This window comes from Carassius gibelio, chromosome B7, assembly GCF_023724105.1.
Source record: "Carassius gibelio isolate Cgi1373 ecotype wild population from Czech Republic chromosome B7, carGib1.2-hapl.c, whole genome shotgun sequence".
NCBI classification, from domain to species: domain Eukaryota; kingdom Metazoa; phylum Chordata; class Actinopteri; order Cypriniformes; family Cyprinidae; genus Carassius; species Carassius gibelio.
Window position 1 is genome coordinate 34,151,754 of NC_068402.1, and position 25,552 is coordinate 34,177,305.

The 25,552-nt window shown below is 38.3% G+C and overlaps 2 protein-coding genes across 2 annotated transcripts; one reads left to right on the plus strand and one right to left on the minus strand.

Annotated features, from left to right (window-relative positions):
* The first annotated feature begins 301 nt into the window (after positions 1 to 301).
* On the plus strand, positions 302 to 10,441 carry LOC127961507 (eukaryotic translation initiation factor 4 gamma 2). Its single transcript, XM_052560667.1, has 21 exons — positions 302 to 474; positions 1,287 to 1,396; positions 1,624 to 1,689; positions 3,045 to 3,170; positions 3,376 to 3,478; positions 4,393 to 4,524; positions 4,614 to 4,680; positions 4,774 to 4,925; positions 5,011 to 5,121; positions 5,198 to 5,380; positions 6,130 to 6,268; positions 6,370 to 6,506; positions 6,591 to 6,695; positions 6,779 to 6,907; positions 6,993 to 7,097; positions 7,175 to 7,390; positions 7,484 to 7,742; positions 8,433 to 8,637; positions 8,736 to 8,944; positions 9,187 to 9,308; positions 9,394 to 10,441. Exons 8-21 carry the CDS (start codon positions 4,842 to 4,844, stop codon positions 9,457 to 9,459), a joined length of 2,070 nt encoding a protein of 689 aa, XP_052416627.1. The 5' UTR covers positions 302 to 474; positions 1,287 to 1,396; positions 1,624 to 1,689; positions 3,045 to 3,170; positions 3,376 to 3,478; positions 4,393 to 4,524; positions 4,614 to 4,680; positions 4,774 to 4,841; the 3' UTR covers positions 9,460 to 10,441.
* On the minus strand, positions 10,039 to 25,552 carry LOC127961506 (RNA polymerase-associated protein CTR9 homolog). Its single transcript, XM_052560666.1, has 23 exons — positions 25,393 to 25,552; positions 24,882 to 24,980; positions 24,566 to 24,805; positions 24,345 to 24,462; positions 23,392 to 23,481; positions 22,277 to 22,533; positions 22,089 to 22,196; positions 20,919 to 21,155; positions 20,736 to 20,825; positions 20,529 to 20,657; positions 20,260 to 20,443; positions 20,076 to 20,164; positions 19,063 to 19,248; positions 18,467 to 18,554; positions 18,208 to 18,356; positions 18,003 to 18,119; positions 15,942 to 16,087; positions 15,794 to 15,865; positions 15,393 to 15,675; positions 15,155 to 15,309; positions 14,658 to 14,754; positions 14,461 to 14,567; positions 10,039 to 11,949 (listed from the first exon to the last, which is right to left on the minus strand). The coding sequence occupies exons 1-23, from the start codon at positions 25,435 to 25,437 to the stop codon at positions 11,562 to 11,564; spliced, it is 3,474 nt and encodes a 1,157-aa protein (XP_052416626.1). The 5' UTR covers positions 25,438 to 25,552; the 3' UTR covers positions 10,039 to 11,561.

Here is a 25,552-nt window from a genome sequence, read left to right on the forward strand (position 1 = left end):
TACATCGAATGAGTGGATGAATAAATCGTGATTATAACTTTAAGAGAAGAACGCAGAGTTAACGAGGTAAATGACTCGCATAAAACACTCCACCTGCTGGCGAAACCATAAACTGCGGGAAAGGGCCATCGAATAAATATCAATGAATCTTTTCGATGGCTCGAAAGACTCGAATCACTGAGGTGAATCAAAATCCACTCCTAAATTTTTGTCCAGTGTAGATGCAGCGAAACTTGATGACGATGACGTACCCTCCAGCAGGTCTGACGCATCCAGTGAATAAAGTCGCGTTTGCGCGTGACGTCAGCTCGCAGTTTCCTCCTCACACCGGTGCGTCCAGTCACCTCAAGGCGCACTGCTCTAGAACCATATCATTAGTCACGTTTAAATACAATTCCTTTCTTTTCCTCATCTATTTTTCTTTTCTTTTTGTGGTATCCCAACATCATCAAAGCTGAAGTTCTTTTAGAAAAGGTAAGATTGATCTAATCTGACTTACATTAGCACTGTGCTGCTGCTGTAAAATGGCTCCGATTGCTCGCATCCTCTTTCGCTAGACCTGTAGTAGCTAACGTTACATTCCGTTCTACCGGTGAACCGAGCGCCGTTACCGAGTTAACGCCAGAGGTTTATCGCTGTACGCGAGCCGCTGTGTGTTTATATGTTGATAATACTGCTCTGCTGACTCGCTTTATGATCCTTAATTAGGAAATGGCGTCCGGTTATTAGATCAGCTGTTCTCTGCCGGTAAACCGCCCGTTTGACCATATAACAACGAATATAATTCTTCCACGTGACCCGCTATTACACTTAATGCCTGGTTTTGGTTTCTACTTGCTTATTGTGTTTAATTAAAACACTGAATGTCTAGGTCTTGGCCGTTTTCTAATGAGATAATTAGCCTTAATGCTAATGCAGTAACAAAAAGCACCATGACAACAACCGAGTTATTGTTTATCATAAAATGTAACGTTACGCTTATTTAAACAGTCCGTATGTAGTCTTTATTAACTGACCGTGAACATTTTTTAAGAAACCCAGTTACAGTGCCACTTGAATGAATAAATCAAGGTTCTTTTGTGAAACCTGAGCTCATGGCAGAGGCCTTGCGCTTTGTTCAGATTTGATGGCAGTTCAGTTCTTCACATTTATCCGCATTGTCAACTTTTCATTGCGATTAAAGAGCCATTAAAGCTCTCCTTTACATTTCAGTTGAACTTAAATGCTTGTCACTTCGACTTGTTTTGTGAATGTATCTAAATGAAGTGTTTTTCTCCTCTTTTTAGCCCGTGTTTCTACACCCCACCCTTTCTCTCTCATTCTTTTTGAGGATCTTTCATTGTCAAGCCGCCAAAGTGGAGAGTGTGATCGCAGAGGGGGGTGCTTCTCGTTTCAGGTAAGGTACACACTTCACTTTTATTACACACCTGTGCCTTTTCAGAAGATCTGTAATATACCTAAGGTTTAGTTAATAAGATGTATATTGGTAGCTTTTAATTAAGCTTATGGTCAGAGAGAGCTCAGTATTTCATATATGAATTTGTGGGATTTGGGGAATATGGATTGGAAAATGAGTTCCAGTCATTTAAAGAAAACTTTCGATATTAATTTTCACTTTTATAGTGCTTCTTCGGGCGGAGGAGGAGGTAGGGGTGCACCTCAGCACTATCCCAAGTCTGTCGGCAACAGGTACGTGAATTGAAGAATAGACCCTTTGTTTGTTAAAATGTAAATTGACTAATTGGCAAGTAATAAATGGTTTGGATATCTCTTAGTCGTGTCTGAGGGTCCGCTTACAAGACAAACCTTTTTGTGTGTTTTGACCGTTCACTTGCACAACAACTGTGAAAAGTGCAAATGAAAATGCCACTGTTATTGTTTCTGTGTAAACACCCAATATGGGAATCTTTGAAAATGGTGATGTCATGCGTGTGTGTAGTACATGTTAGGTATGTAGACATGCGCAGTATGTTTCGACTTTAAAAGCAAATGCGAACAAACATGCACAACTACAGTGGAATATGGTACTGTTGTTTCTGCTCATGAGTTTGCTAATGCCTCTTCAGCAAAGTGTGAATTTATCTTTAATATTACAATCAACACTGGAGACGCATCATATAATCATACGGTTTATACGGTTTACTTACAAGGTTGCAGTGCCAACTACTGGCCTGACATACATAATACTGCGTATTTCGCAGATATGTGTAAATGCGAATCATTTTAAAAATGTGTATATGGGAAACTTTTTTTAAAAACGCAAGCGAAAAACTTTTCTGTTTTTTGACTACATCGTTGTCGTGAAACGTAACCTGAATCAAAATGAACTTCAAGTTTTGATCCTTAATGCACCTCTTTGACCGTTTGGCTCATTTAAATGTATTGCTGTCTTCTATATCAGTGACCATTATTACATAATCGTTGCGTTATTTCCTGAGGACTTGTTGATTGTGTAAGTTGGGGGAAGATTTTTTGACTGAATAGCAACCAGCTAAAAAAGGAACCTTGTACTGTAGCTTTTTCTTGTCTGAAGAAAAATAAAGTTAGGTGAAGTCACCATTAAATCTAAACTTACTGTTCTTTTTATGTAATGTTGTTTATAAATGTATTCATTTTTATTTAAATTTATATCCCCTTTTTAATTTTTAATCGCAATAACATCCGTTCTCTGAATTGTGCATCATTGCGTAACTTTTCCTTCCCAGCAGTCTGTTACTCAAGAGATCGCAGGAATGGCAAATAACAACTAGCCAATCAATTCCTGATAGACAAAATCAAGTCCAGTCCGTCAATTTTGGTTTGAGCCTCTTCGCATGGATATAGGTCTATTGGAAAGAAAAGATTTACTTCTTAATATTGTTTTAAATGTAGACATAAGTAGCTTGTTCTGAACCTGAGTTTTGACCTCCTGTGAGGAAAATGGCATCAAAGTGTTTGTCATGTACGGGTGATGCCATAATCCTTTCTGACTGGCACATTTTATGATGAACATCAAGTCACTAAAGCTTTGACAAAACCAATGACTCTGAACTGTTGTTTTCTAGCGAGTTCCTGGGGAAAACCCCAGGGCCTAGCGTTCAGAGATGGGTTCCTTCACGAAGCACTAGACGAGATGTCAACTCCTCCAACGAAAAAGAACGACACGATGCAATCTTCAGAAAAGTGAGAGGGTAAGAGCCTGAAATGAATCTTCTCATTCACCACTGCAGAGACGATGCAGAACATACTCTTGGCCTGCTGTGAAAATTAGCTTTGAAAAACATTTATTCCTGGATTTGAATATTCTTGGTTGCAAATGTTCTTGAATTAGTTTAAGAACCAGTGACAATGGATGTCACCGTAAAACTAACCATTTTGCTTGTTTTTTTTTCGTAGCATACTTAATAAACTGACCCCTGAAAAGTTTGACAAGCTATGCCTTGAGCTCCTGAATGTGGGCATAGATTCAAAGCTCGTCCTCAAAGGAATCATCTTGCTGGTGAGGGTTTTCTTCACTTTATATATGTAGGATAGAGCCACAATACCAATACTTTAAAACGTTTAATTTATACAGTGAATACTACAGTGTTTTACATTTGATTATACAATTTCTGTACCTGAATACTGTTGATTTACCTAAAAAAAAAATATATAAAGCATAGTTTAATTTGTATCCTTGTTCTATTAATTTATCTATGCTTGTAATGTTGTTTATTTTCTATACTGATTTGCTCCTACAAAATCACCCCAATCATTGATTATTTTTCAAATAGAGCTATTCCAGTCATCTGGTGTATTATTTGTTTTCTTAATGTCACAGAAAAACAAAATTGCAATGTGAGTTTTTTTCCAATATTGTGCAGCCCTTGTGTGTGTGGATGGATGGATAGAGAGATAGTAAGGTTAATATTAATTAACTAACTATGTTTCCATCCACCAATTTGGAGCATTTTTGAATAATGCATGGGAGGAAAAAAAACATGATGGAAACGTGCAAAAAAAAAAAAAAAACATATGCGCACATTTGATTAGGATAAACTTTATCCGATTCTTTGTTCTTCTATGCACATCAAAAGTCATGTGACTTTTCGTTATGACACAAGACTAGCAGCGGACCGATCTTGTTCACAGCATCTTTTATTTAGTGCCAGTTTATCAGGAAGGGTTTTTTTTTTTTTTTTTTGACTCGTTGGATGGAAATGGTGCTTTATTTGCAAATGTTTTATTAGATTCCAGTTTTGCGCACTAGTGAAATTTGAATCTTTGAATTGAAACAGCTATTGACATTTAAGGACAGTCGCTGGTCTTTTCTGCATTTACACGACTTTTTTTTTTTTTTTTTTTTTTCTTGCCTGTGAGAGAAATGCTTTTGATTTAATTATCTTGGCTCAACTACTTGTTCACTTTGACCAGATTGTAGACAAAGCCCTTGAAGAGCCGAAGTATAGCACGCTATATGCTCAGCTATGTCTGCGTCTGGCAGAGGATGCTCCGAACTTTGACGGCCCATCAACCGAGATCCAGTCATCACAAAAGCAGAGCACAGTAAGAAATTTCTCTTAATTTGCAAGAAGCTTCACAGCACAGAGTATGGTGTTGAGATTTTTTTCCACTTTTTCGTCGTGCTCCTACAGACATTCAGGAGACTTCTGATATCCAAACTTCAAGATGAATTTGAAAACCGTGCCAGAAATGTTGACCGTAAGTAGACCATGGAATTGTTAACATTATTACAGCAGCTATACTGAACTTTCTGATGTTTTACTTCTGATTTATTTCTTTTTTTTCTACCAGTCTATGATAAAACTGACAGCCCTCTCACCTCTGAGGAGGAAGAGCAGCGTGCCATTGCCAAGATCAAAATGCTGGGAAACATCAAATTCATCGGAGAACTTGGCAAACTCGATCTCATTCACGAGTCTATCCTTCATAAATGCATCAAAACAGTGAGTTATTACTCAACTGAAATATTCATGTCGGCTTCTTGATCTCCAATTTAACGGTGTTGCATTTGAACTCTCCTAATTGAAGCTTCTGGAAAAGAAGAAAAGAGTCCAACTTAAGGATATGGGGGAGGATTTGGAGTGCCTCTGTCAGATAATGAGAACTGTGGGGCCAAGACTAGATCATGAGAAAGCCAAGGTAAGCTGCTTTAAGACTAGCAGGACTTTGGGTGCATTAAGACCGTGGTATTTCCTAACACCCCTTTGTCTCGCAGTCTTTAATGGATCAGTACTTCGGCCGTATGCTATCCTTAATGAACAACAAGGACCTGCCTGCTCGGATTCGTTTCCTGCTTCAGGATACCGTGGAGTTGCGTGAGAACAACTGGGTGCCTCGGAAAGCTTTTATTGATAATGGACCTAAGACTATCAACCAGATCCGTCAGGATGCAGTAAAGGTGAGACCCCGTCAGCTATCGTTTGACCTTTTAGATTTCTGGATTTGCAGTGTAAACATTAAAAGTATTTGAGTGCATTAACATTAGAACTCGCTGTGTCTCTGTGAAATAAACCATTTTGACAATGAATTGGGCCATTCCCACAATTCATGCAAATCTGAGGACTTGTTATTTACGGATGGTGTTTTAAGTTATGTGATATTTGAATATATCATTATACGCAAGGGAGAGAGAGAGCAAGACAGCGCTCGTGTTGTTTGAAGACGGTGAGCGTGCGGCCGGGGCGCGCTCTCATGCTCTCTCTCTCTTTCTCTCTCATGCTCTCCCTCTCTTTCTCGCTCGCACTCTCTCTCTCTGCCCTGTTAAACTGACAGGACTTAAAATTTTAAAATTGCTGTGCAATTAATCCACGAATCACCTTCGTCAAGGGCCGAGGAGCAGCTTGCCCGTACAGTTAATGAAAAACGGATCAACTACGACAGCCTACATCGCACATCCTGCGATGTGACTATCGTGGATTCGTACATCGCGATATCGATGCTTAAACGACATATCGTGCAGCCCTAATTCCTTATGCAGTTCTATTCTAATATCAGAATTTTCCAGAAACTAAACTACTGATATCAAGAAATTATCAGCTGACATATTCACTTTTTAGCAGTTTTGGGGTTTATAGGTGTGAAGAAAAAATGTCTGTGGCTTGAAAAGGCTTGCAGATATGAAAATCTGTTGTCTTTTGCTCCTTGCAGGATTTGGGTGTTTTTATTCCACCAATGATTCAAGGAATGAGGACGGACTTATTTCAAGAAAGTCCTTTCTTGCCGACAAGAATGAAACCTGACCGAGAGACTCTCGGGGGATTAGCGGATATGTTTGGGCAGATGCCAGGTATGTCCTGAAGTGCGTTGACATTTCTGGGACAGGTCGTGCATGACTGGATTTGCTCTATAGCTCACTGCCAGCTTAATAACTCTGTTGTCTGGTTATAGGCAGTGGGATTGGTACTGGCCCTGGGGTCATTCAGGACAGGTATTCCCCCACCATGGGCCGTCGCACAAACCCTCTTTTCAACGGTCACGGTGGCCACATGGCCCCTGCACCCCAGCCTTTCATGAAATCCAACCAGGTGAAAGCCCAATTACCAAACAACTAATGCTTCAGGACTTCATAATATTAGTGCTAATAACAAGTGTTTCTGTTCTGATCAAAGGGGCAGAATCTGCTTTTCCAGAGCCAGACTCATTCATCTCAACAGCAAGCTCAGTCCAAGGATATGCCGCCACGTTTTAAGAAAGGACAGCTGAATGCCGATGAGGTATAAATGATTTTATTTCATTCATTATAGTCTGGTTGGGTTTTTCATCTTGTAGGATTAATGATGACATCTTCATGTTTCAGATTAGCTTGAGACCTGCTCAGTCATTCATTCTGAACAAAAACCAAATGCCAAAGTTGCAGCCGCAGATACCTACCATGATTCCTCCTAGTGCTCAACCTCCACGCACATCCACACCTCCGCTGGGACAGGTGAGGGTACTGTAGCTCATGCATGGGAACAAAATGCCATATTTCTTATTTTCAAGATGTATTTAACCCTTTCTTTTGTTTGCAGCCACCGCAGCTTGGCCTGAAAACCAACCCACCTCCAATTCAGGAGAAGCCACAGAAGACGATTAAGAAGCCACCTCCTGCTAAGGAGGAACTGCTTAAGATGACCGTATGTTCCACTTAATGTCTTATTGAAAATGGTTCAATCAAACTTTTGAGTGAGCGGTTCCTTGACTTTGCTTGCAGGAGAATGTTGTGACCGCTTACTTGAGCAGCAAACACATGAACGATGCGGTCAATGGGGTGAGAGAGATGAAAGCTCCCAAACACTTCCTGCCAGAGATGTTGAGTAAGATGATCATGTGCTCACTGGAGAGCCCAGATGAGGACCGAGAGCATGTCAGCACTCTGATCAACATGCTCCGGGTGGAGGGACTGGTCACGGGGGAGAACTTTATGCAGGTTTGTAAACTCTTTACACCAGTGAAGTTCACCCTCACAGCATCTCGACTGAAACGGGAACTCATCCTTTCCTCAAATGACATCATCTTACAGGCTTTCCTCAATGTTCTGGACCAGTGTCCCAAGATCGAGTTGGATGTTCCCTTGGTGAAATCTTACCTGGCTCAGTTCGCTGCCCGGGCGATCATTGCTGAGCTTGTGAGCATGGCAGAGTTGGCGCACCCTCTGGAGAACGGCACCCACTTTCCTCTCTTCCTCCTCTGCTTGCAGCAAATGGCCAAAATAAAAGATCGGGAGTGGTTGACCGACCTGTTCCAGCAGAGCAAGGTCAACATGCAGAAGATGCTGCCAGGTATGGGCTTCTGTTTTCCTCCCTGTTTGGACATACTTCCACGCCTCTTACATTTTTTGAGAAGTTAAGTTAATCAACTTAACATTAGTATGTATTTATGCTTTTAGAATGGTTACCCGGTTGACACACATACAATTTACTTTAAATGAGCTGCAAATAATGTTCAGTGAAGATAGACCAAAAGCTCTCCCTTCAGCAAAATAAAGATCGATTCATGTGGAGTTGGTCAACCCAGACCTAGCATCCACACAGCTGATGTTTATCCATGGGCTGTGAAAAAAGCTCTTATTTAAGAGTAACCATTACGAACAGATTTTTTGCCCTCTAATAATTGTTTTGGACTCAGCTGATTTGCCAAAATTGAAAATTCTGTTGCCAGATTTGTGGTTGCACTTTATTTTACAGTACGTGTACTTACATGTACTTATAGTGTACTTACAGTGTATTTATCTAAGAAAGTTCTGGTAACACAAGGTAACTACATGGGGTAGGGTTAGGTTTAGGGGTAGGTTCAGGGTTAGTACCTAGTTATTACATAGTTATTGTAATTACTATAATAAGTACCTAGTATGTACATGAGGAACAGGACTGTAAAATAAAGTGCTACCAGATTTGTTAAACCCTAACAAATTCGGTCACTTTTTATAATAGAACACTAATATAATCATATATTCCCGTCTCTGCCCGTAGAAATAGATCAAAACAAAGATCGTATGTTGGAGATTCTGGAGGGGAAGGGACTGAGCTTCTTATTCCCTCTGATGAAGCTGGAGAAGGAGCTGCTGAAACAAATCCAAGTGGATCCTGCCCCGCAAACCATCTACAAGTGGATCAAGGACAACATTTCTCCCAAACTGCACACTGATAAGGGTTTCGTTAACATTCTGATGACCAGGTATGATTGAGACCTGCTGGCTCAAACCTTTCTAAGAAATAAATTGACTGAAAGTTTGTTATATGGGAACTTTGTTAACCCTCCCAAAATTCATCTAGCTTTTTGCAGTACATTTTCCACGAGATGTGTTCCACTGAAGGAGACGACCAATTATCTGCACCTGCGAAAGAGCAGCTCGACCAGGAAAAGCAGCTGCTACTTGCCTTCAAACCGGTGATGCAAAAGTTCCTGCATGATCACGTGGACCTACAAGTCAGTGCACTCTACGCGCTACAAGTCCACTGCAACGCCCATGCTTTCCCCAAAGGTACGGCTTGAAATCTTCTGACCGTAAATTAAGAAACCTCCCCCAGAATTGAAAGAGAAAATGGTTACTTCCCCTAGTAATAATTGTTGTTGTTATTATATTGTATATGTTTTAAATACAGAATGCTTGAAGTCATTGGCCTAAAATGTGGGAACCCTGGAGATGGTTCACCAAGACTTGGACTTGAAGTAGTCAGAGAAAATGCTCATTTTCCCGTTTTTAATGGTGTCTCATCTCCTTAGGAATGTTACTGCGCTACTTTGTCTACTTCTATGATATGGAGATAATTGAAGAAGAGGCCTTCCTAGCGTGGAAAGAAGATATTACACAGGAGTTTCCAGGGAAAGGAAAAGCCTTGTTCCAGGTAACTATCTCAACTGCATTCAACGCTTGCACACCATTTCTTTTGAAAGACACTTTAACATTTATTCTCTCTTTTCCCGGTTTAGGTGAACCAGTGGCTCACCTGGCTGGAGACGGCAGAAGAGGAGGAGTCTGAGGAGGAAGCTGACTAAAGAACCAGCCAAAGCCTTTTGACGTTTCGTTTCAGCATCTCTCCTTTCACCTGCCGCACTCCAGCCCACGCTGCTGTTTCCTGCAGTGTCAAGCCAACGTATTATTCAGGCTTCTCTTTGGCCTCATTGTTTAACGCATGTAATGACTAGCGTCTGTTCAGACCCACCACAGATAAATGGTATTAGCAGCTTAAAACTGCATCCTTTTTTATCTTTTTTTTTTTTTTGCTTTTAAGAACATGTATTTGCAAGAGCCTTTTCTGCAGCGGTTCATTTCAGCACAAATCTATAGAAATGCACTTTTGCTCCGTGTCATATTTTGAGTCGCTTTTGTTTGTTGCAAGGAATCCTCAGCAGTCATTGGTTACCATAACGTGTTTAGTGGATGCGTTGTTCATACCTCACAGTAGTGTGATAGTCTCACGAAAACTCTCCAGATCTGAAAGGTGCTCGAGTCTGTGAAAATGAGAAAAATGGTTTACTTTCCAGTTATGATTGTGAAATCTTTTTTTACTTCCCCTCCTATTTTTTTTTATAAATATGAACAAAGCCATGTGGGAGAGATGAAATTATGCAGCCTTTTGTTTTCTTGTTCTTTTCCCAGCCCCTCCTCTACTTGTCAAGCTGATACTTGAATCGTTTTTTTCTTTACGGCATGTTCAGGGATTACCAAACACAGTCTGTTTAGATGCATCAATCTGATCCAAACAGAAGTGTCTACTTTTTTAATGCATTTTAATTGGTCAAATAAAGATGAAACCAGATGAGAAATTTGGTATGGATGTTCAATATACAAATCACTGTTTTACAACCTTACAGTGTTGTCCCATGATGGGTATTATATGTATTTATTTAATCATGAGGGGGAAATCAAAGCTTTATCATTAGGTAGGACAACAAATAAGTGTTACTGTATGGTGTAAGAGCTCTGAATGTTCGGTGTACCACTGTTGCTTTCAATAAAGTTACACACCAGCATTTATTTGGCCTTATTTCATGTGTGATTGGGCATGTGTCTGTGGAACAAAGAACATTTGTCATCAGACTTGTTTACTGAAGGCCCTCCTCCAGTTCAAAATGAAACCATGATGCACAAATAAACAATGCTGGATTTGTTTTTGTTTTTTTTTTTGTCTGGATTGGGAGTTTATGGAGAGGTTTTTCAATTCTAGCTGATAACACTAACGGCTACACTTCAGTGTTCAGTTTCTTTTTTCTTTTGCTCAGGGCCTGAGCTCTTCTTTTTTAGTTGAATTGGTTGAATCATTGTCTTTTTTTTATTGGAAATGTCTTACTATTCAGGAATGAAGAAAACGATGCTTAAAACCCTTAATCAGAAATGAATTCTAAGAGGATATACTGTAATGGTATATGAGATGCCCCATAAATGATGCTTTGTAATTGAATTTTTTAAGTGGTTCACACCGATCTTGTTTTTCTGCAGTTCTTCTGTATCTCATTCATATTGTGAAATGCTTTCCATAGGTAGGCTGTTATTGTATTACTGATGCCATGTTGGAAACATTTTCTAATAAAGAATGAAAAAAATAAAGGTGTCAAATTTGCAGATGAAGTTGCATCTACAGTACAGTTTAAAAATATTTCAGACATTGTTTCTTTATTCAGCAAGCGACATTAAAGACTTTTGGCTGCGGATTATTAATATTTTAAATCACAACATATTTTGAACTTTCATCATAGATCCTTAACTTTTTGAGCAGTGTGTGTTTAACGGGGTCTTCACCTATTAAGGAGAAATGCATGGCCAAGAACAGAAAACCGAGGCTACAACTCTCACAGCTCACCAAAATGAAACCTCATTAACCAGGATTCAGTACAAACTAGAAACATTTTCAAAATACTTTTTATTCCAAGGTATTTCATATTGTACATCAACTCCGAATCACAGCTTGTGATTGTCCCTTTAGACTACAGAGCAGAGTATATGCTGTAACGCTCAACAAAAAGCATTTCTTCCTGAAGACTGAACTGAAAATAAAAAGTTGTGTAAAATAAGAGAAACATTATCCAGGAAGACACATAACTAGGTACTATGATTTGAACATTACAAGAACAAAGGCTTTTCTTTTTCCTGGTCAAACTCAGTCACTGTCATCATCAGATCCTCTGTTGGAGGCTTCGTTGTTGGACCCCTCCGGCTCCGAGTCGTTATCGGACCTCTGCGGAGAGCCTTCGTTCTCAGAGCCTCGATCTGAAGCGGCGGCTGGAGATCCGGCCTGAGACTCGTCGTCAGAGCGGCTCTTCTTGCTCTCATTGTCTGACTGCTCCGAGTCGGACTGCTGCTGTGGTCTCCTCCTCTTCACCGGGCGATCGCTGCCAGACTCGTCCTCGTCTGAGCGTCCAGAGCGCTGGGGGCTGCCCGCCTCACTGCCCGACCGGTTACGCTCCTCGTTGGAATCGCTGTCAGAAGCGATGCGTTTCCTGTGGCCTACGTCGTCATCTGAACCAGAGCCGCTGTCCCTTTGGTTTCTAGACATAAAACAGACCGTTTGAGGAATAAATAAAATCTTAATGAAACAGAATTAGCAACAGATGATGTTTTTCTGAATTGTGACATTCGGGTCAAAGAAAACAACACAGGATGGGGACTAGGTTTTTGATTCGATTTTGAGATGTGTGTGTGTGCTTCAGTCAAAAAGATGAAAAGGTAGAATAAGATGAGCTCGTAAGGAAAGGTTTGAAGTGTTTACAGAAAAAAAGTGTTAAATACGTGATTTTTTTAAATATAAAATATAAACAAAAGAAATGAAAATTAATTTAAAAATTTGGTAAACAGATTTTTTTTTAATAATATTTAAAATTATACATAAATATTCCTTTAAAATAAGTGAACACACGAATGAAAGTGGTATATATAGTTAATGTAAATTAACAGAAATTAACTGTTTTCAAAATAATTTGTGACCCTGCAACACAAAAAGTCTTAAGTCACTGGGGTATATTTGTAGAAATACAGTATTGTTCAAAATAATAGCAGTACAATGTGACTAACCAGAATAATCAAGGTTTTTAGTATATTTTTTATTGCTACGTGGCAAACAAGTTACCAGTAGGTTCAGTAGATTGTCAGAAAACAAACAAGACCCAGCATTCATGATATGCACGCTCTTAAGGCTGTGCAATTGGGCAATTAGTTGAAAGGGGTGTGTTCAAAAAAATAGCAGTGTCTACCTTTGACTGTACAAACTCAAAACTATTTTGTCCAAACATTTTTTTTTTCTGGGATTTAGCAATCCTGTGAATCACTAAACTAATATTTAGTTGTATGACCACAGTTTTTTAAAACTGCTTGACATCTGTGTGGCATGGAGTCAACCAACTTGTGGCACCTCTCAGCTGTTATTCCACTCCATGATTCTTTAACAACATTCCACAATTCATTCACATTTCTTGGTTTTGCTTCAGAAACAGCATTTTTGATATCACCCCACAAGTTCTCAATTGGATTAAGGTCTGGAGATTGGGCTGGCCACTCCATAACATTAATTTTGTTGGTTTGGAACCAAGACTTTGCCCGTTTACTAGTGTGTTTTGGGTCATTGTCTTGTTGAAACAACCATTTCAGGGGCATGTCCTCTTCAGCATAGGGCAACATGACCTCTTCAAGTATTTTAACATATGCAAACGGATCCATGATCCCTGGTATGCGATAAATAGGCCCAACACCATAGTAGGAGAAACATGCCCATATCAAGATGCTTGCACCTCCATGCTTCACTGTCTTCACTGTGTACTGTGGCTTGAATTCAGAGTTTGGGGGTCGTCTCACAAACTGCCTGTGGCCCTTGGACCCAGAAAGAACAATTTTACTCTCATCAGTCCACAAAATGTTCCTCCATTTCTCTTTAGGCCAGTTGATGTGTTCTTTGGCAAATTGTAACCTCTTCTGCACATGCCTTTTTTTTAACAGAGGGACTTTGCGGGGGATTCTTGAAAATAGATTAGCTTCACACAGACGTCTTCTAACTGTCACAGTACTTACAGGTAACTCCAGACTGTCTTTGATCATCCTGGAGGTGATCATTGGCTGAGCCTTTGCCATTCTGGTTATTCTTCTATCCATTTTGATGGTTGTCTTCCGTTTTCTTCCACGTCTCTCTGGTTTTGCTCTCCATTTTAAGGCATTGGAGATCATTTTAGCTGAACAGCCTATCATTTTTTGCACCTCTTTATAGGTTTTCCCCTCTCTAATCAACTTTTTAATCAAAGTACGCTGTTCTTCTGAACAATGTCTTGAACGACCCATTTTCCTCAGCTTTCAAATGCATGTTCAACAAGTGTTGGCTTCATCCTTAAATAGGGGCCACCTGATTCACACCTGTTTCTTCACAAAATTGATGACCTCAGTGATTGAATGCCACACTGCTATTTTTTAACACACCCCTTTCAACTAATTCAACTAATTGCCCAATTGCACAGCCTTAAGAGCGTGCATATCATGAATGCTGGGTCTCATTTGTTTTCTGAGAATCTACTGAACCTACTGGTAACTTGTTTGCCACGTAGCAATAAAAAAATATATGAAAAACCTTGATTATTCTGGTTAGTCACATTGTACTGCTATTATTTTGAACAATACTGTATATATGGATTTTTTGCACCCTCAGATTCCAGATTTTAAAATAGTTGTCTGATCCTAATAAACCATTCATTAATGGAAAGCTTATTCAGTCAGCTTTAAGATGATGCATAAATCTCATTTTCATAAAATTGACACTTATGACTGGTTTTGTGATCCAGGGTCATATATTTAAGTCATTTTTTACAGTATCAAGATTTTTTAAACTGGGGTCCAGGGGGCACCCTTACATCACCAGAGAAAAGTCAGACATTTCACTGGAAGATATTTTGTTTAAAGATTATGAGAATATTTAATGAAATGTGCATGGGTGAATTGTTTACAATAAGCTCAATACCACGCATTTCCTAAACCGATATTGAGAAATCTCAGCTGGAGCAAACTCAAGTGACATCTCTCACCTGTCTTCTGCTATTTTCAGGCCATCCTCATCGGAGGAGGAATCAGAGGATGAAATGATTGCCTTGGACTTGATCTTCCCTTTAAGAGACGGCGGCATGCGCTCCGGCTTGGGGGGGGGGGGGGGGGGGTGAGCAATTAGAACAAAATCTCAAAATACACATAACACTTTAATGTTAAGTGCTCAGAGCATCGCTACCTTCTCGATCTTCTTGCGCTCTCTCGGCTTGCGCTGCTTTTTAGGCCTTGAGCCTCCTTCCTCATCATCTGAGCCTTCATCTTCTCTTCTAGCTGGTCTGAGGAAACAACGAGAGAAACACACTGAGACTCAGCCTGACCCAGAATAAACCAGTTTTAACTCCAATCAGGTGTTCAGAAAAATAAATAAATCTAGTACAAAATTTATAATTCACATATTTAACAACTCAATTGATATCATTCATAATTATTTATTTAGATGCAAAATAAATAAGCTCACATTTCGCATGTTTTATGAAACAAATATTCCATCTTTCAAATATTATTATAATATATATATAATCATGCAAGTGTTACATATTACGTAATATCTTTACATAATTGATATTTTAGATAATGATTGGCATGTTGTAATTGCATCATGATCCTCTGAACTGAAGACTATTGGAGATGTTACCTACAAAACTAAAACCTACACATGTTGTTATTAGTGTTTACCTCCTCCTCTTTTTACGGGGTTTCTTCTCTCCATCCTCCCCGGCGTCCTCCACTTCACTGCCACTCTCAGTTTTCCTCTTCTTCTTTTTCTTGATCGGCAGATCCTCATCAGAGTCATCGTTGACAAAGTCATCAAAGTCGCCTCCTTTCTTGCGCTAAGACAACAAGTACATGAGCATTTCATTACATTTTAGAAAAGACAGGGTGTGAAAAAGAGCGTTGAAGCGATTAAACTCACCCGTCCACTGCCTCCTTTCTTCTTCTCCTTTGCTGCTGCTTTCATGGACTCGGAGAAGTTGAGCAGGCCCTTGGTCTTCTCCACATACTGGGCTCTCTGCTCCAGCAGCTTCTTCTGCTCCTCGGCCTCTTTGCTCTTCCTCTCCTGCTGTTCCTTCAGCATCTGCTGCCGCAGCAGGTCTCTCTCCTGCTCCTGTTTGGCGCGGTGCTCCTTCTCCTCCTCATCTTGTTTCCGAGCTCGGGCCACGTGGTATTGAGCCTGGCTTAGCAAATCAGAGCACTGCCTGAAAGAGAAAACATACACTTCAAATGATACATGCATTTCCAATGGGAGGTGTCAGATCAGATCTGACTGGGGCATGCTGTATCAGGAAATATTACACGTCTGGACAACAAACCTACCTTGCTTCGCTTGCGGCCAGCGCTAGGTCGAATCTCATTTTGTCTCCAGCCTTACTGAGGTAGCTGAAGTACCTGTGAGAAGAACAATAAGAGAAAGTTAGGAAAGGCATGAGAGCCTGATGCTGTGTGTGTCCTGGAGATCACACACCTGTGAGCTAACTCCAGCTCTTTCACCGCACTCAACACAGCTTTCAGATTACTTTTCTCGTCCTTCAGCACCAGCGTGGCCAACCGCTGCAGCACCAGCGCCACATTAAACATCAGCACCGTGTCACTGGGAGCCACGTGCCGGGCCTGAGTCAAAGAACCAGACAAAACTCACAATTAGGACCGCAAATAGATTAAAAAATATTCGGTAACATTATACAACAAGGCTCTGTTTGTTAAAGTTAGTTACCTATATTCTTTAACATGAACTAAAAATAATAATAAAAAAAACTCTATAAGCATTTATTAAACATTTTATATATATATATATATATATATATATATATATATTTTTTTTTTTTTTTTTTTTACTAATACATTATTAAAAGTTGTATCTGTTAATATTATTTCATAGACCTGAGCTAACCAGAGCTAACAATCATCAGTTGTATTACTTAAGATTAACAAAGATAAATAAATACTATAATAAATGTATTGCTCATTGTTAGTTAATGCTTTAACTGACATTAAAGGTGCTGTACGTAAGTTTTTGACTCATAATTTGAAGCATAAAAATATCATATGTTTGCAGATATTTAAGAAACATGCCAATTTAACATACTTGTTTATCTGAAAAACAATGCTACAGTCAGTAATTCTCCTCTGAAAATGTGCGTTCCGGGCCAGAATCTCAATCTCTGTTTTGGTTCTTGAAACCCGTCCGATGCTAGTTTACCCAATTGTATTTCAGCACCCCTGGTTGCCAGTTGGCGGAAAACATAGCATATATCATTTCAGCGCTCGTTCCTGTTGGTGTCATCAATCTGACAACTCGCGTGTGTATTAAGTCTGAGGAGGAAGGAGCGCGTGAAATAAAACCTCTCCAATATTTTGAATTTGGACTGCAATACCTAGTTCAACCACTCAGTGTCAATCCTACATACAGCACCTTCAACTAATAGGCCTTTTTTTAAAGTGTTACCAATATATTGTTTTAAATAATGAACACATTTATAATAATAAATATAAGGCCATTAATCCTATGTTGTTTTGATGAAAAACAGCTTTAAATATATGTACATTCCAGTATAATACATTGGGTTCCACTTTACAAGAAAACTAAATAAGCAATATGCTAAATACTATTAATTAATTAATTATGCAATGGATAATTTTTTTTTTTAGCATAATCATATAATTTGTTTGCAATTTAATATCCAGCAGCCTGATTTATAATTCAAGAACGAAAAGAATAATAACGTGTTCATGGTTAACTAAAACCATAGAGCAGTGGTTCCCAAACTTTTTCAACTCGTGGCCCACACAACCAAACACATATGTTTGCGCGGCCCAATGCAAAAAAATTAACTGACCGCGCTATTGTTGGGTTAATAACTTAGTACTCAGAAGCTAGATTGTTAACTGTCTTTATTGAATGAACTGGCAATGAACAGAAAATAACTCGGGCTGGCACCACTTGGTACAACTGCTGTTGTTCTGTAGCATATGCAGCAAAAATATCTAAGATAAATTGGCAGTTTATTCTTAAACCAATCAGCGAGCTTGAATAGTGGAAGCATAGTTACAGTTTAATATTTATTATTTGTTAATTATATATATATGAAATGATGTTATTGTGTTATGACTTAGACATTTTTTGATATATGAACAATATTATTATTTCTTTTAATAGTAATTGTAATAGATCAAATTGAAATAAATCAAATTAAAAGCAACATTTCTTTTTTTATTCAGTTTAACTACACAGACATTTTTTTAAACAAAAATAATAAAAATGACAAAGCAGCAAAATTACATGAACTGAAAATAGAATAAATACTAATTCAAAATATTAATAAAAACTATAATAGTGTCTCGATGTTGTCATGGTCATATGCCAAATAAAATATTTATTTATAAAACGTGGTTTCTTTTGATTTTAAATGTGTTTATATTTTTTTATTAAAAATGTTTTTTAACATTTTTCTATAATTTCATTCATTATTAGTTTACATTAACTTATAAAACACAAAGCGCTAAGTGAAGTTTAAACTGTGCCCACCCTCAGAAGAGTCTGTTTGCACTCCTGCAGCTTGCCACACTTGAAGAGCGCTCGGGCCAGATACAGCAGCACCTCGGTGTTCTGATGCTTGTAGAATTTCTTCAAACAGTTTTCATACTGAAAAGAGAGAAAAACAGAACTCGAGTACAGATCCAGAACAAAACCTTCCTGTTCAGGAAACAATCCCTTCAGTTTATTCTCTCACCATCTGCACTGCACTGATGTACTGCTTCTGCTCCACATAGATGTGTGCGAGGTTCAACCAGACATCACTGATCTCTGCCGTGGCCTCCCGGACCTGGGCAAAAACATCCCGTGCCTCTCGGAAATAACCCTTGTGTGCCAACACAGCACCTGTGCCACACGAAAGAAAGATAATTGTGATGAAACTAAAGGTTAATCACTATTACATGCGTTTATACTGCTAGTTACAGGTCAGGATTTCCAAAGCGAATATAAAACACCTATGCCGTTGGCAGCATACAGATTTTTGGCATCATTCCTCAGAACTTGTTTGTAGATCGCCAAAGCTCGATCCTGGTGCCGCTTTTCCTGCAAAAATAAATGTACATAAATTAGACAACTAATTGTGACCCTGGAGCACAAAACTTAAGTGTTTTAAGTGTTAATTTTTCAAAATATCGATTTGTCAATCTTCTGAAAGCTGAGAGAATAAACTTTACATTTATGTATGGTTTATTACGATCGGACAATATTTGACCGAGATATAACTATTTAAAAATCTGGATGCAAAAAATTCAAAATATTGAGAAAATCGCCTTTGAATTTGTCCAAATGAAGTTCTTAGCAATGCATATTACTTATCAAAAATTAAGTTTTGCTATATTTACTGTAGGAAATTTACAAAATATCTTCATGGAACATGATCTTTACTTTTTATCCTAATGATTTTTTGCATTAAAAGAAAAATCGATAATTTTGACCCATAAAATGTTTTTTTTGGCTATTGCTACAAATAAGACTTAAGATTGGTTTCGTACTCCAGAGTCAAAGTTGTGATAACACATGATTTTTCTGTCAACTGATTTATGTCATGCACCTTTTCTCGGTCTCTAGAGGGCTGATGCAGCGTCTGGAGCCACACGTTTCCCAGCGCCAGCATCGAGTAAGTGTCGTTCTGAGTGGAGGGCTGCTTAAGGATGCGTTCAAACTTCTTCTGCCCAGGACCCCACTCTTGCTTCGCCAAGTGAAGGTTACCAATCAGAGACCAGGCATCGGGGTGGTCCTGCAAAACACAATTCATTTAGACAAATCTGAAGAAATCACCAAAAACCTGAAAATTCAAATTCTAGAAAGTCTAGGTGAATAAAAAAAAAACCAACAAAATAAAATTGGGATGATAATAAATAAGTAGCTATGGTAACATTTTCAGCAAAACTGCTAGTAAATGATAACAAATCTAAACAACTGAGAATTATACTACTAGTTAATTTATCTCAACAAACTAGAACTACACGGAATTCCAAGGAAACATGATAACGTTATTTAATTGATTTGATTTTCGTTTTATATCTCACATTAGCTTTTTTGTGTTACTTTGTCTATTTGAATGAATACAGAACTAGAACACTGACAATATATGTGACCCTGTTCCACAAAATCAATTTTAAGTCACTGGGGTATATTTTTTGCAATTGCAAAAAAAAAAAATTAATAAAAACATTGTATGGGTCAACATTATCGATTTTTTTCTTTTATGCCAAAAATAATTAGGATACCAAGTAAAGACCATGTTCCATGAAGATGTTTTGTAAATCTTCTACTGTAAATACATAAAAACTTAATTTTTTATTAGTAATATGCATCGCTAAGAATTCATTTGGACAACAAAAGGCGATTTTCTCAATATTTGGATTTTTTTGCACCCTCAGATTCCAGATTTTCAAATAGTTGTATCTCGGCCAAATATTGTCCGATCCTAATAAGACATACACCAATGGAAAGCTTTATTCAGCTTTCAGATGATGCATACATTGACACTTAAGACTGGTTTAGTGGTCTAGGGTCACATATGTTGGTCATATGTACTTGGTGGGTGTATAAACTATCAACCTGATTGATCTGAAGGGCTTCTTTAAACCAGTCGGAAGCTTCATAGAAATTTCCCTTGTCACGTGCCATCGCTCCAAGTCGCAAGTAACCTGTTTCAGATTCAAATAAATCAAGTGAGCTGACCATTCCCCGAAAAAAAGCCACGCTAAATGAATATTGCAATGATGAGGTTGATGAAGCATACAGTCCACATAGTTGGGATGCTCTCTCAAGATGTTCTTGTAGAGCTTCTCAGCCTCGTGGAACTCGCACATGGCTTCGTAGAGTCTGGCCAGGTTATAGGAGGTTGTGACGGAGATGGCGTTGTAGTAGTGCTCATCATGCTCGCCCTCAGCTTTTGCCCTCTCCAAAGAAGCCAGGAAGTATTTCTACAGAAAAAAGGAGATGTTTTCTCTAGTAATGAACAGCAGAACCGCACCATTCATTGAATTAGAGCTAAAAATCCCTCTTTACCTTTGCCTCACCAAGGTTTCCCAATCTGAAGTGCAAAGCCCCCAAATTATTGAGGATCTCAGGAGGAACATCAGCTTGGACCTTCTCCTGGAGGATACGAGTGGCCGTGCCATATGCAGAAAGAGCACCCTGCAGGAAACATGGGTGTTAGAGAGTTTTGTGTTGCATGGGTCCAGACACAAGCAGATGCAGGTATAACACTGTTACCTGAATATCTGTTTGTTCCAAAATCTGGGCGAGCTCAATCCAGGCTTCCACATCATCCGAATGCTGCACTGTGATTTTTTTCAGATGTTCCTATGAGTAAAAAAAAAATAGCAATCTCTTTACAATCTCTGACAAAAAGTTTGTTTTTGTCTTGTTGTTTTATGATATATGATCATGTAATACCTTAGCAATGTCTCTCTTCTCCTGGTCATCTGAGGTGGCGTAAAGAGACCCAAGGATTTTCATGGTTTCGTAATTGTTGGGATAAGCCTTCAGGACCTTTTCAAAGCACTGTGCAGCATTCTCCTTGTCTCTACGATACACATACATCTGGCCCAGGCCGAAGAAGGGTAGCACGAAAGTAGACGACGCAAACTGAGTGGCCTGATAGTAGTACTGGAAGGCCTGGTCGTAGTCCTCCTAATGTCAAAGAGATGGGAAAGTTGATCAGGATCTGGTGTTACACACTGCAGGAAATTTGATGAAGATGAAGGACAGACTGATGTATGGGCAAGGTCGAATAATGTTTGGCCTCTGTCCATACTATCAGTCTTCAAATATTACACTAAGAACTTAACTTTATGTAAAGAAATAAAATAAGTAAAAATAAATTAAAAATAAATACATTTTCAGCAATTAAAATAAAGATAAAAATAAAATTACAATTAGGAATGTTCCCTTGTCAACTTACTGAAATCAATTTAGGTTTAGGTACTAAAACTACTGAGACTAAAACTGAAATACAAATTAATACAAATTTATTTAATTCATGAAATGTAAAAAATAAAAGCAATAAAAATCTAATTAAAATATGAATAAAATACTAAAAATAATACTCTTTAGTGAATTATCATGAACAGCAAATTATCTCTCTCATATATGTAATTGGGTCAAAGACAATTGTAATACCGATTTAAATTGATGTTTTCCCCAATAAAAGTAAAAATATTAAAATTAAAATGTCATTCAGTGTAACGATTTTTGTCAGGCATATTTACAACAAAAATCTATTTATGACATATTAAAAGACTAAATACTTTCACCCCAAATACTAATGAGTTTTTAACTTGCCAGATTAAAACATGTCAGAATAAGCATGTTGTTTGTATTTTTACATATATTGTGTTACACTGAATGACAATGTAACATTACTTCAACCAAGTTTTAACATTTTATTCTCCAAAAACTTACTTGAAATCTTAAAAGTAGACACTTTCTACATTTAATGTGCTTTCTATGGACATAAAATCACTTTTGTACATTTCTTTTGATGCAGACATCTTAATGTCTTTGACACAATTACACATTATACTGATTGAGAAATCCTTCAAATGAAAGGAGTCTCTTTGTTACCTGGACGTGGAAGGATCGAGCTAACTGATAGCAGCTCTCCGCTTGCATAGCCTCCACCTCTGTGTTGTGAAAAGCATGAAGAGCCAGATGCTGCACTTTGCTGTAGTCCTGAAAAACACAAAGCATCAAGTATTAAGTACAAGATCTCCACTTCAAAACAGAAGATCACAAGAGAGATCTAGCTTTACCTTCTTGAAGAAGAAATGATTGGCGAGATGATTGAGCACCATGGGGTTACTGGGGTCAATGGTGTAGGCTCTGGAAAGCAGCTGCACCCCGTTCTTGATGGAGTCGGCCTCTTTGTTGTTGAGCTCCAGCACAGCCAACCCCACCAAAGCTCCCACACATTTGGAGTTGAGCTCCAGGGCTCTGCCAAACGCCAGTCGAGCTTTATCTAGTTTGTTGAGCTTGACAAAGCAATGGCCCATGCCTAGTCTTACCTCGGCTGCAATAACACAATTTACACAGAAATGAGCTCTGTGAGTCTCCAGTCACTGCTAACCAGCAGATTGAAGCATAGGGCCCTAGGAATTTGCGATGCAAAAAAATAGAGACGGAATCCAGTGGAATTTAGCATAAAAATGGAATGTCCCGCAGAATGCGGAATTTCACAGAATGTAGCCAATTTTGGAATATCAAAAGTAGGACTGTTGAGGTTATCAAAATGAGATATACTGAGCGTATTTATAGACATAAACACATATACTTCATCTTGTCATTGGATAGAACTATAGTTATATAATGTACACACAGAAACTAAAGGGTCTTTAGGAAAACCTGTTCAAATTAAAGTTTGGTTTAACTTGACAGAAAAAGTACAATTGTACAGTAGAATGTACTTCTCAAATTAATAATAATAAAATAAAAAGTACATTTAACAATATTATTTTCATTATATACTAAACCTCTGTTTAAAAAAAAAAAAAAGAGGGCCAGTTGCCCAATTTTGATTTGTTTACATTATTAAACGGTTAATGTGTGTCAAGCATGTAAGATGATAAATTGTATTACATCACAAATCCATAAAAACAACATAGAAATTCTTGAATAAAACACATAAAACATTTCATATTACTTATAAAAAATAGCACATTTTGGTAACACTTTATTTTGATAGTCAAATTTTGACATTATCTTGAATATAAGAAAATCTGCAAGTATATCTCAACTTACTCTACTGAATGCATTTGAATGCATATATATTAGCATTGAAGTATTTCAATTCAACAAAACAATTCAAATAAACTGATCTACTGTAACGATCTAGGAAGTGGTCAGGTTTTAAGACATCCGGCAGACTCACCCGGACAGCCAGGGTTAGTGCGAAGTGCTTTTTTGTAGTAAGCTAGAGCTCCTCTGTAATCCTTTTTGTTGAAGGAGATACACGCCTTTCCTATTGAAGGACAGAAACATAAATGATCATCCATAACAAGACAACATCTATTAATAGCAAACGCTTGGCATAAACGTGCAATAATCAATGGCTGCGATCTACTCTGAAACCTGACCTTGTAAAATACACAAGACTGACATGTTTTGAATTGAAGCATGCAGCGCCCGCATTTAATATGATATAATATGGATTATGATTATGATATAATATTAGGCCCTATCGAAATTTGTGTTTTTCCTCCCTCAAATTTATAATGCGGTTTAAGACCTCTTCAAATGATAATTAAGTCTTTTGTTATAGCATTTAAGACTTTTTAATGACCTTTTAAAGGGTTCGAAGGAACACTGTAAAGGGTTTCTGCAGGTTTTATGAATGTAAACATAACTCTTTTCAAGAAAAATCGCATAATTTGATCAATATAATGTGAGATTATGATTAAAACAAAAACAAATATCTGGCATTAGGCTCAGAAAAAATCAGCTTGATTGGAAGGGAGAGCAAGATTTCTTTTGAAACTGCCAGTTCTAAACAAACTTGCCTATTTTTGTTCATTTTCTCAGAAAATTTCTAATTTGTATCTCACGTAAATGTATCTTGATTTAATGAGGTTTTAGATATTTGCATTGAGAAAATAAAAATACTAAGGAAGAACATTTAATGTCATGATTTTACAAATATAAGACTTTTGGCTCCAATTTAGAACCTTTTTAGGCCTTAATTAGTAAAAAGGGTGAATTAAGACCCTTTAAGATTTTTCAAGACCCACACAAACTCTGCTGTGTTGGGAAAATAAAGTGAAATGTGATTTCAAGTTGATTTTAAATCAGACTTTTAAGTATATAATGACCATGTGCCACACTTACCCAGGAGTGCAGGGATGTTGTTTGTCGACTGGTTGAGCACAAACTGAAACTGAGCGTCTGCCTGATCCATCTTATCTCCTTCCAGGAGACAAAAGCAAGCTCTTCCCAGCAGATGGCTCTGCAGAAAAATAAGAAATATCAAAAGGCTGAAGACCCAACAATAACAACAACAAATAAACCCGGTAACACAAATCTCTATGAAAACTGTAACCTTCATTTACCTGATCGTACATGATGATCTTGTCTGCCATTGTGTACAGGAGAGTGGACTGGTTGATGAGGTCCTTCTTTGCATCCTTGTTCTTCTCTTTCCGAGCCTGCTGGACATAATAAGCCGCCAATGTGTCCAGACACGTCATCTGGTCCTTCTCGTGGTCTCTGTAATCCAGGTTTCCATCGATGCGCGCCGCCTCCAGCAACTTGACGAAATCCTCCGTCTTGCCTTGCTTGTAATACTCCAGCTGCAAAGAAACAGTGGTGAGATCTCAGCACGCCAGAAACCCTAACAACCTGACCGTAGACGAGCCTGTGACTCACGGCGAGTGCGATCCATATGTGCAGCTGTGTGTGCTCCTGTTTGAGGATGCTGATGACTTCATCTCCTTCTGGAAGCTGGTCGAAGTCAAGCTCAATGACCTGAGAGAGAAGAAACAAGAGATTTAACAGATTAATGACTATCAGAGGACAAGAACATGAACATAAGAGAAAATTACATGAGTCCAGCGGAGTTCAACTGACAGTGGAGCTCTAATAAGAACAATAAATATCATATAATAGTATCATAGGCAATAAATATAGAACAGATGCAGGTAACGTTAATGTGAAAGGGTTTTTTTTTGTCATTTATTTGGGGAATATCATAAGGTACACCGTATTTGAAGAAAATTATTTAGTTTTTTGTTTTAAATTTACGTACAAGATGCTAGGATAGTTGTTAACAGACGTTATAAGCTATAAACTTATCAAAAGCGCGTGAATGATAGCATGTTAGCAGATGATAGCTATTCACAGAGCCGCATAGAAATAACTTAAATAAACAAGTCCAAACCTCGTCTGTGTCCCGAAGAGGGATTTCTATGGATCCCCTAGACATGGTTATGACTCAAGCCAAAAACCCAGTATCACAGTTTTTGGTTTGTACTTGGTGAAGATCAGCAGCTGCCACCGCACACACTCCCTAACTGAACCTGAACAACAAAACACACCGT

Excerpts from the sequence above, each read along its gene's own strand:
- LOC127961507 (XM_052560667.1), top strand. The coding sequence starts at position 4,842 with ATGCTGGGAAACATCAAATTCATCGGAGAACTTGGCAAACTCGATCTC. Across the intron at positions 8,638-8,735 it reads GTTAACATTCTGATGACCAG|CTTTTTGCAGTACATTTTCC; the intron begins GTATGATTGAGA and ends AAATTCATCTAG. Across the intron at positions 8,945-9,186 it reads CGCCCATGCTTTCCCCAAAG|GAATGTTACTGCGCTACTTT; the intron begins GTACGGCTTGAA and ends TCATCTCCTTAG.
- LOC127961506 (XM_052560666.1), bottom strand. The coding sequence starts at position 25,437 with ATGTCTAGGGGATCCATAGAAATCCCTCTTCGGGACACAGACGAG. Across the intron at positions 24,463-24,565 it reads AGATCATCATGTACGATCAG|AGCCATCTGCTGGGAAGAGC; the intron begins GTAAATGAAGGT and ends ATTTTTCTGCAG. Across the intron at positions 22,534-23,391 it reads CACTAACCCTGGCTGTCCGG|CCGAGGTAAGACTAGGCATG; the intron begins GTGAGTCTGCCG and ends GTGTTATTGCAG.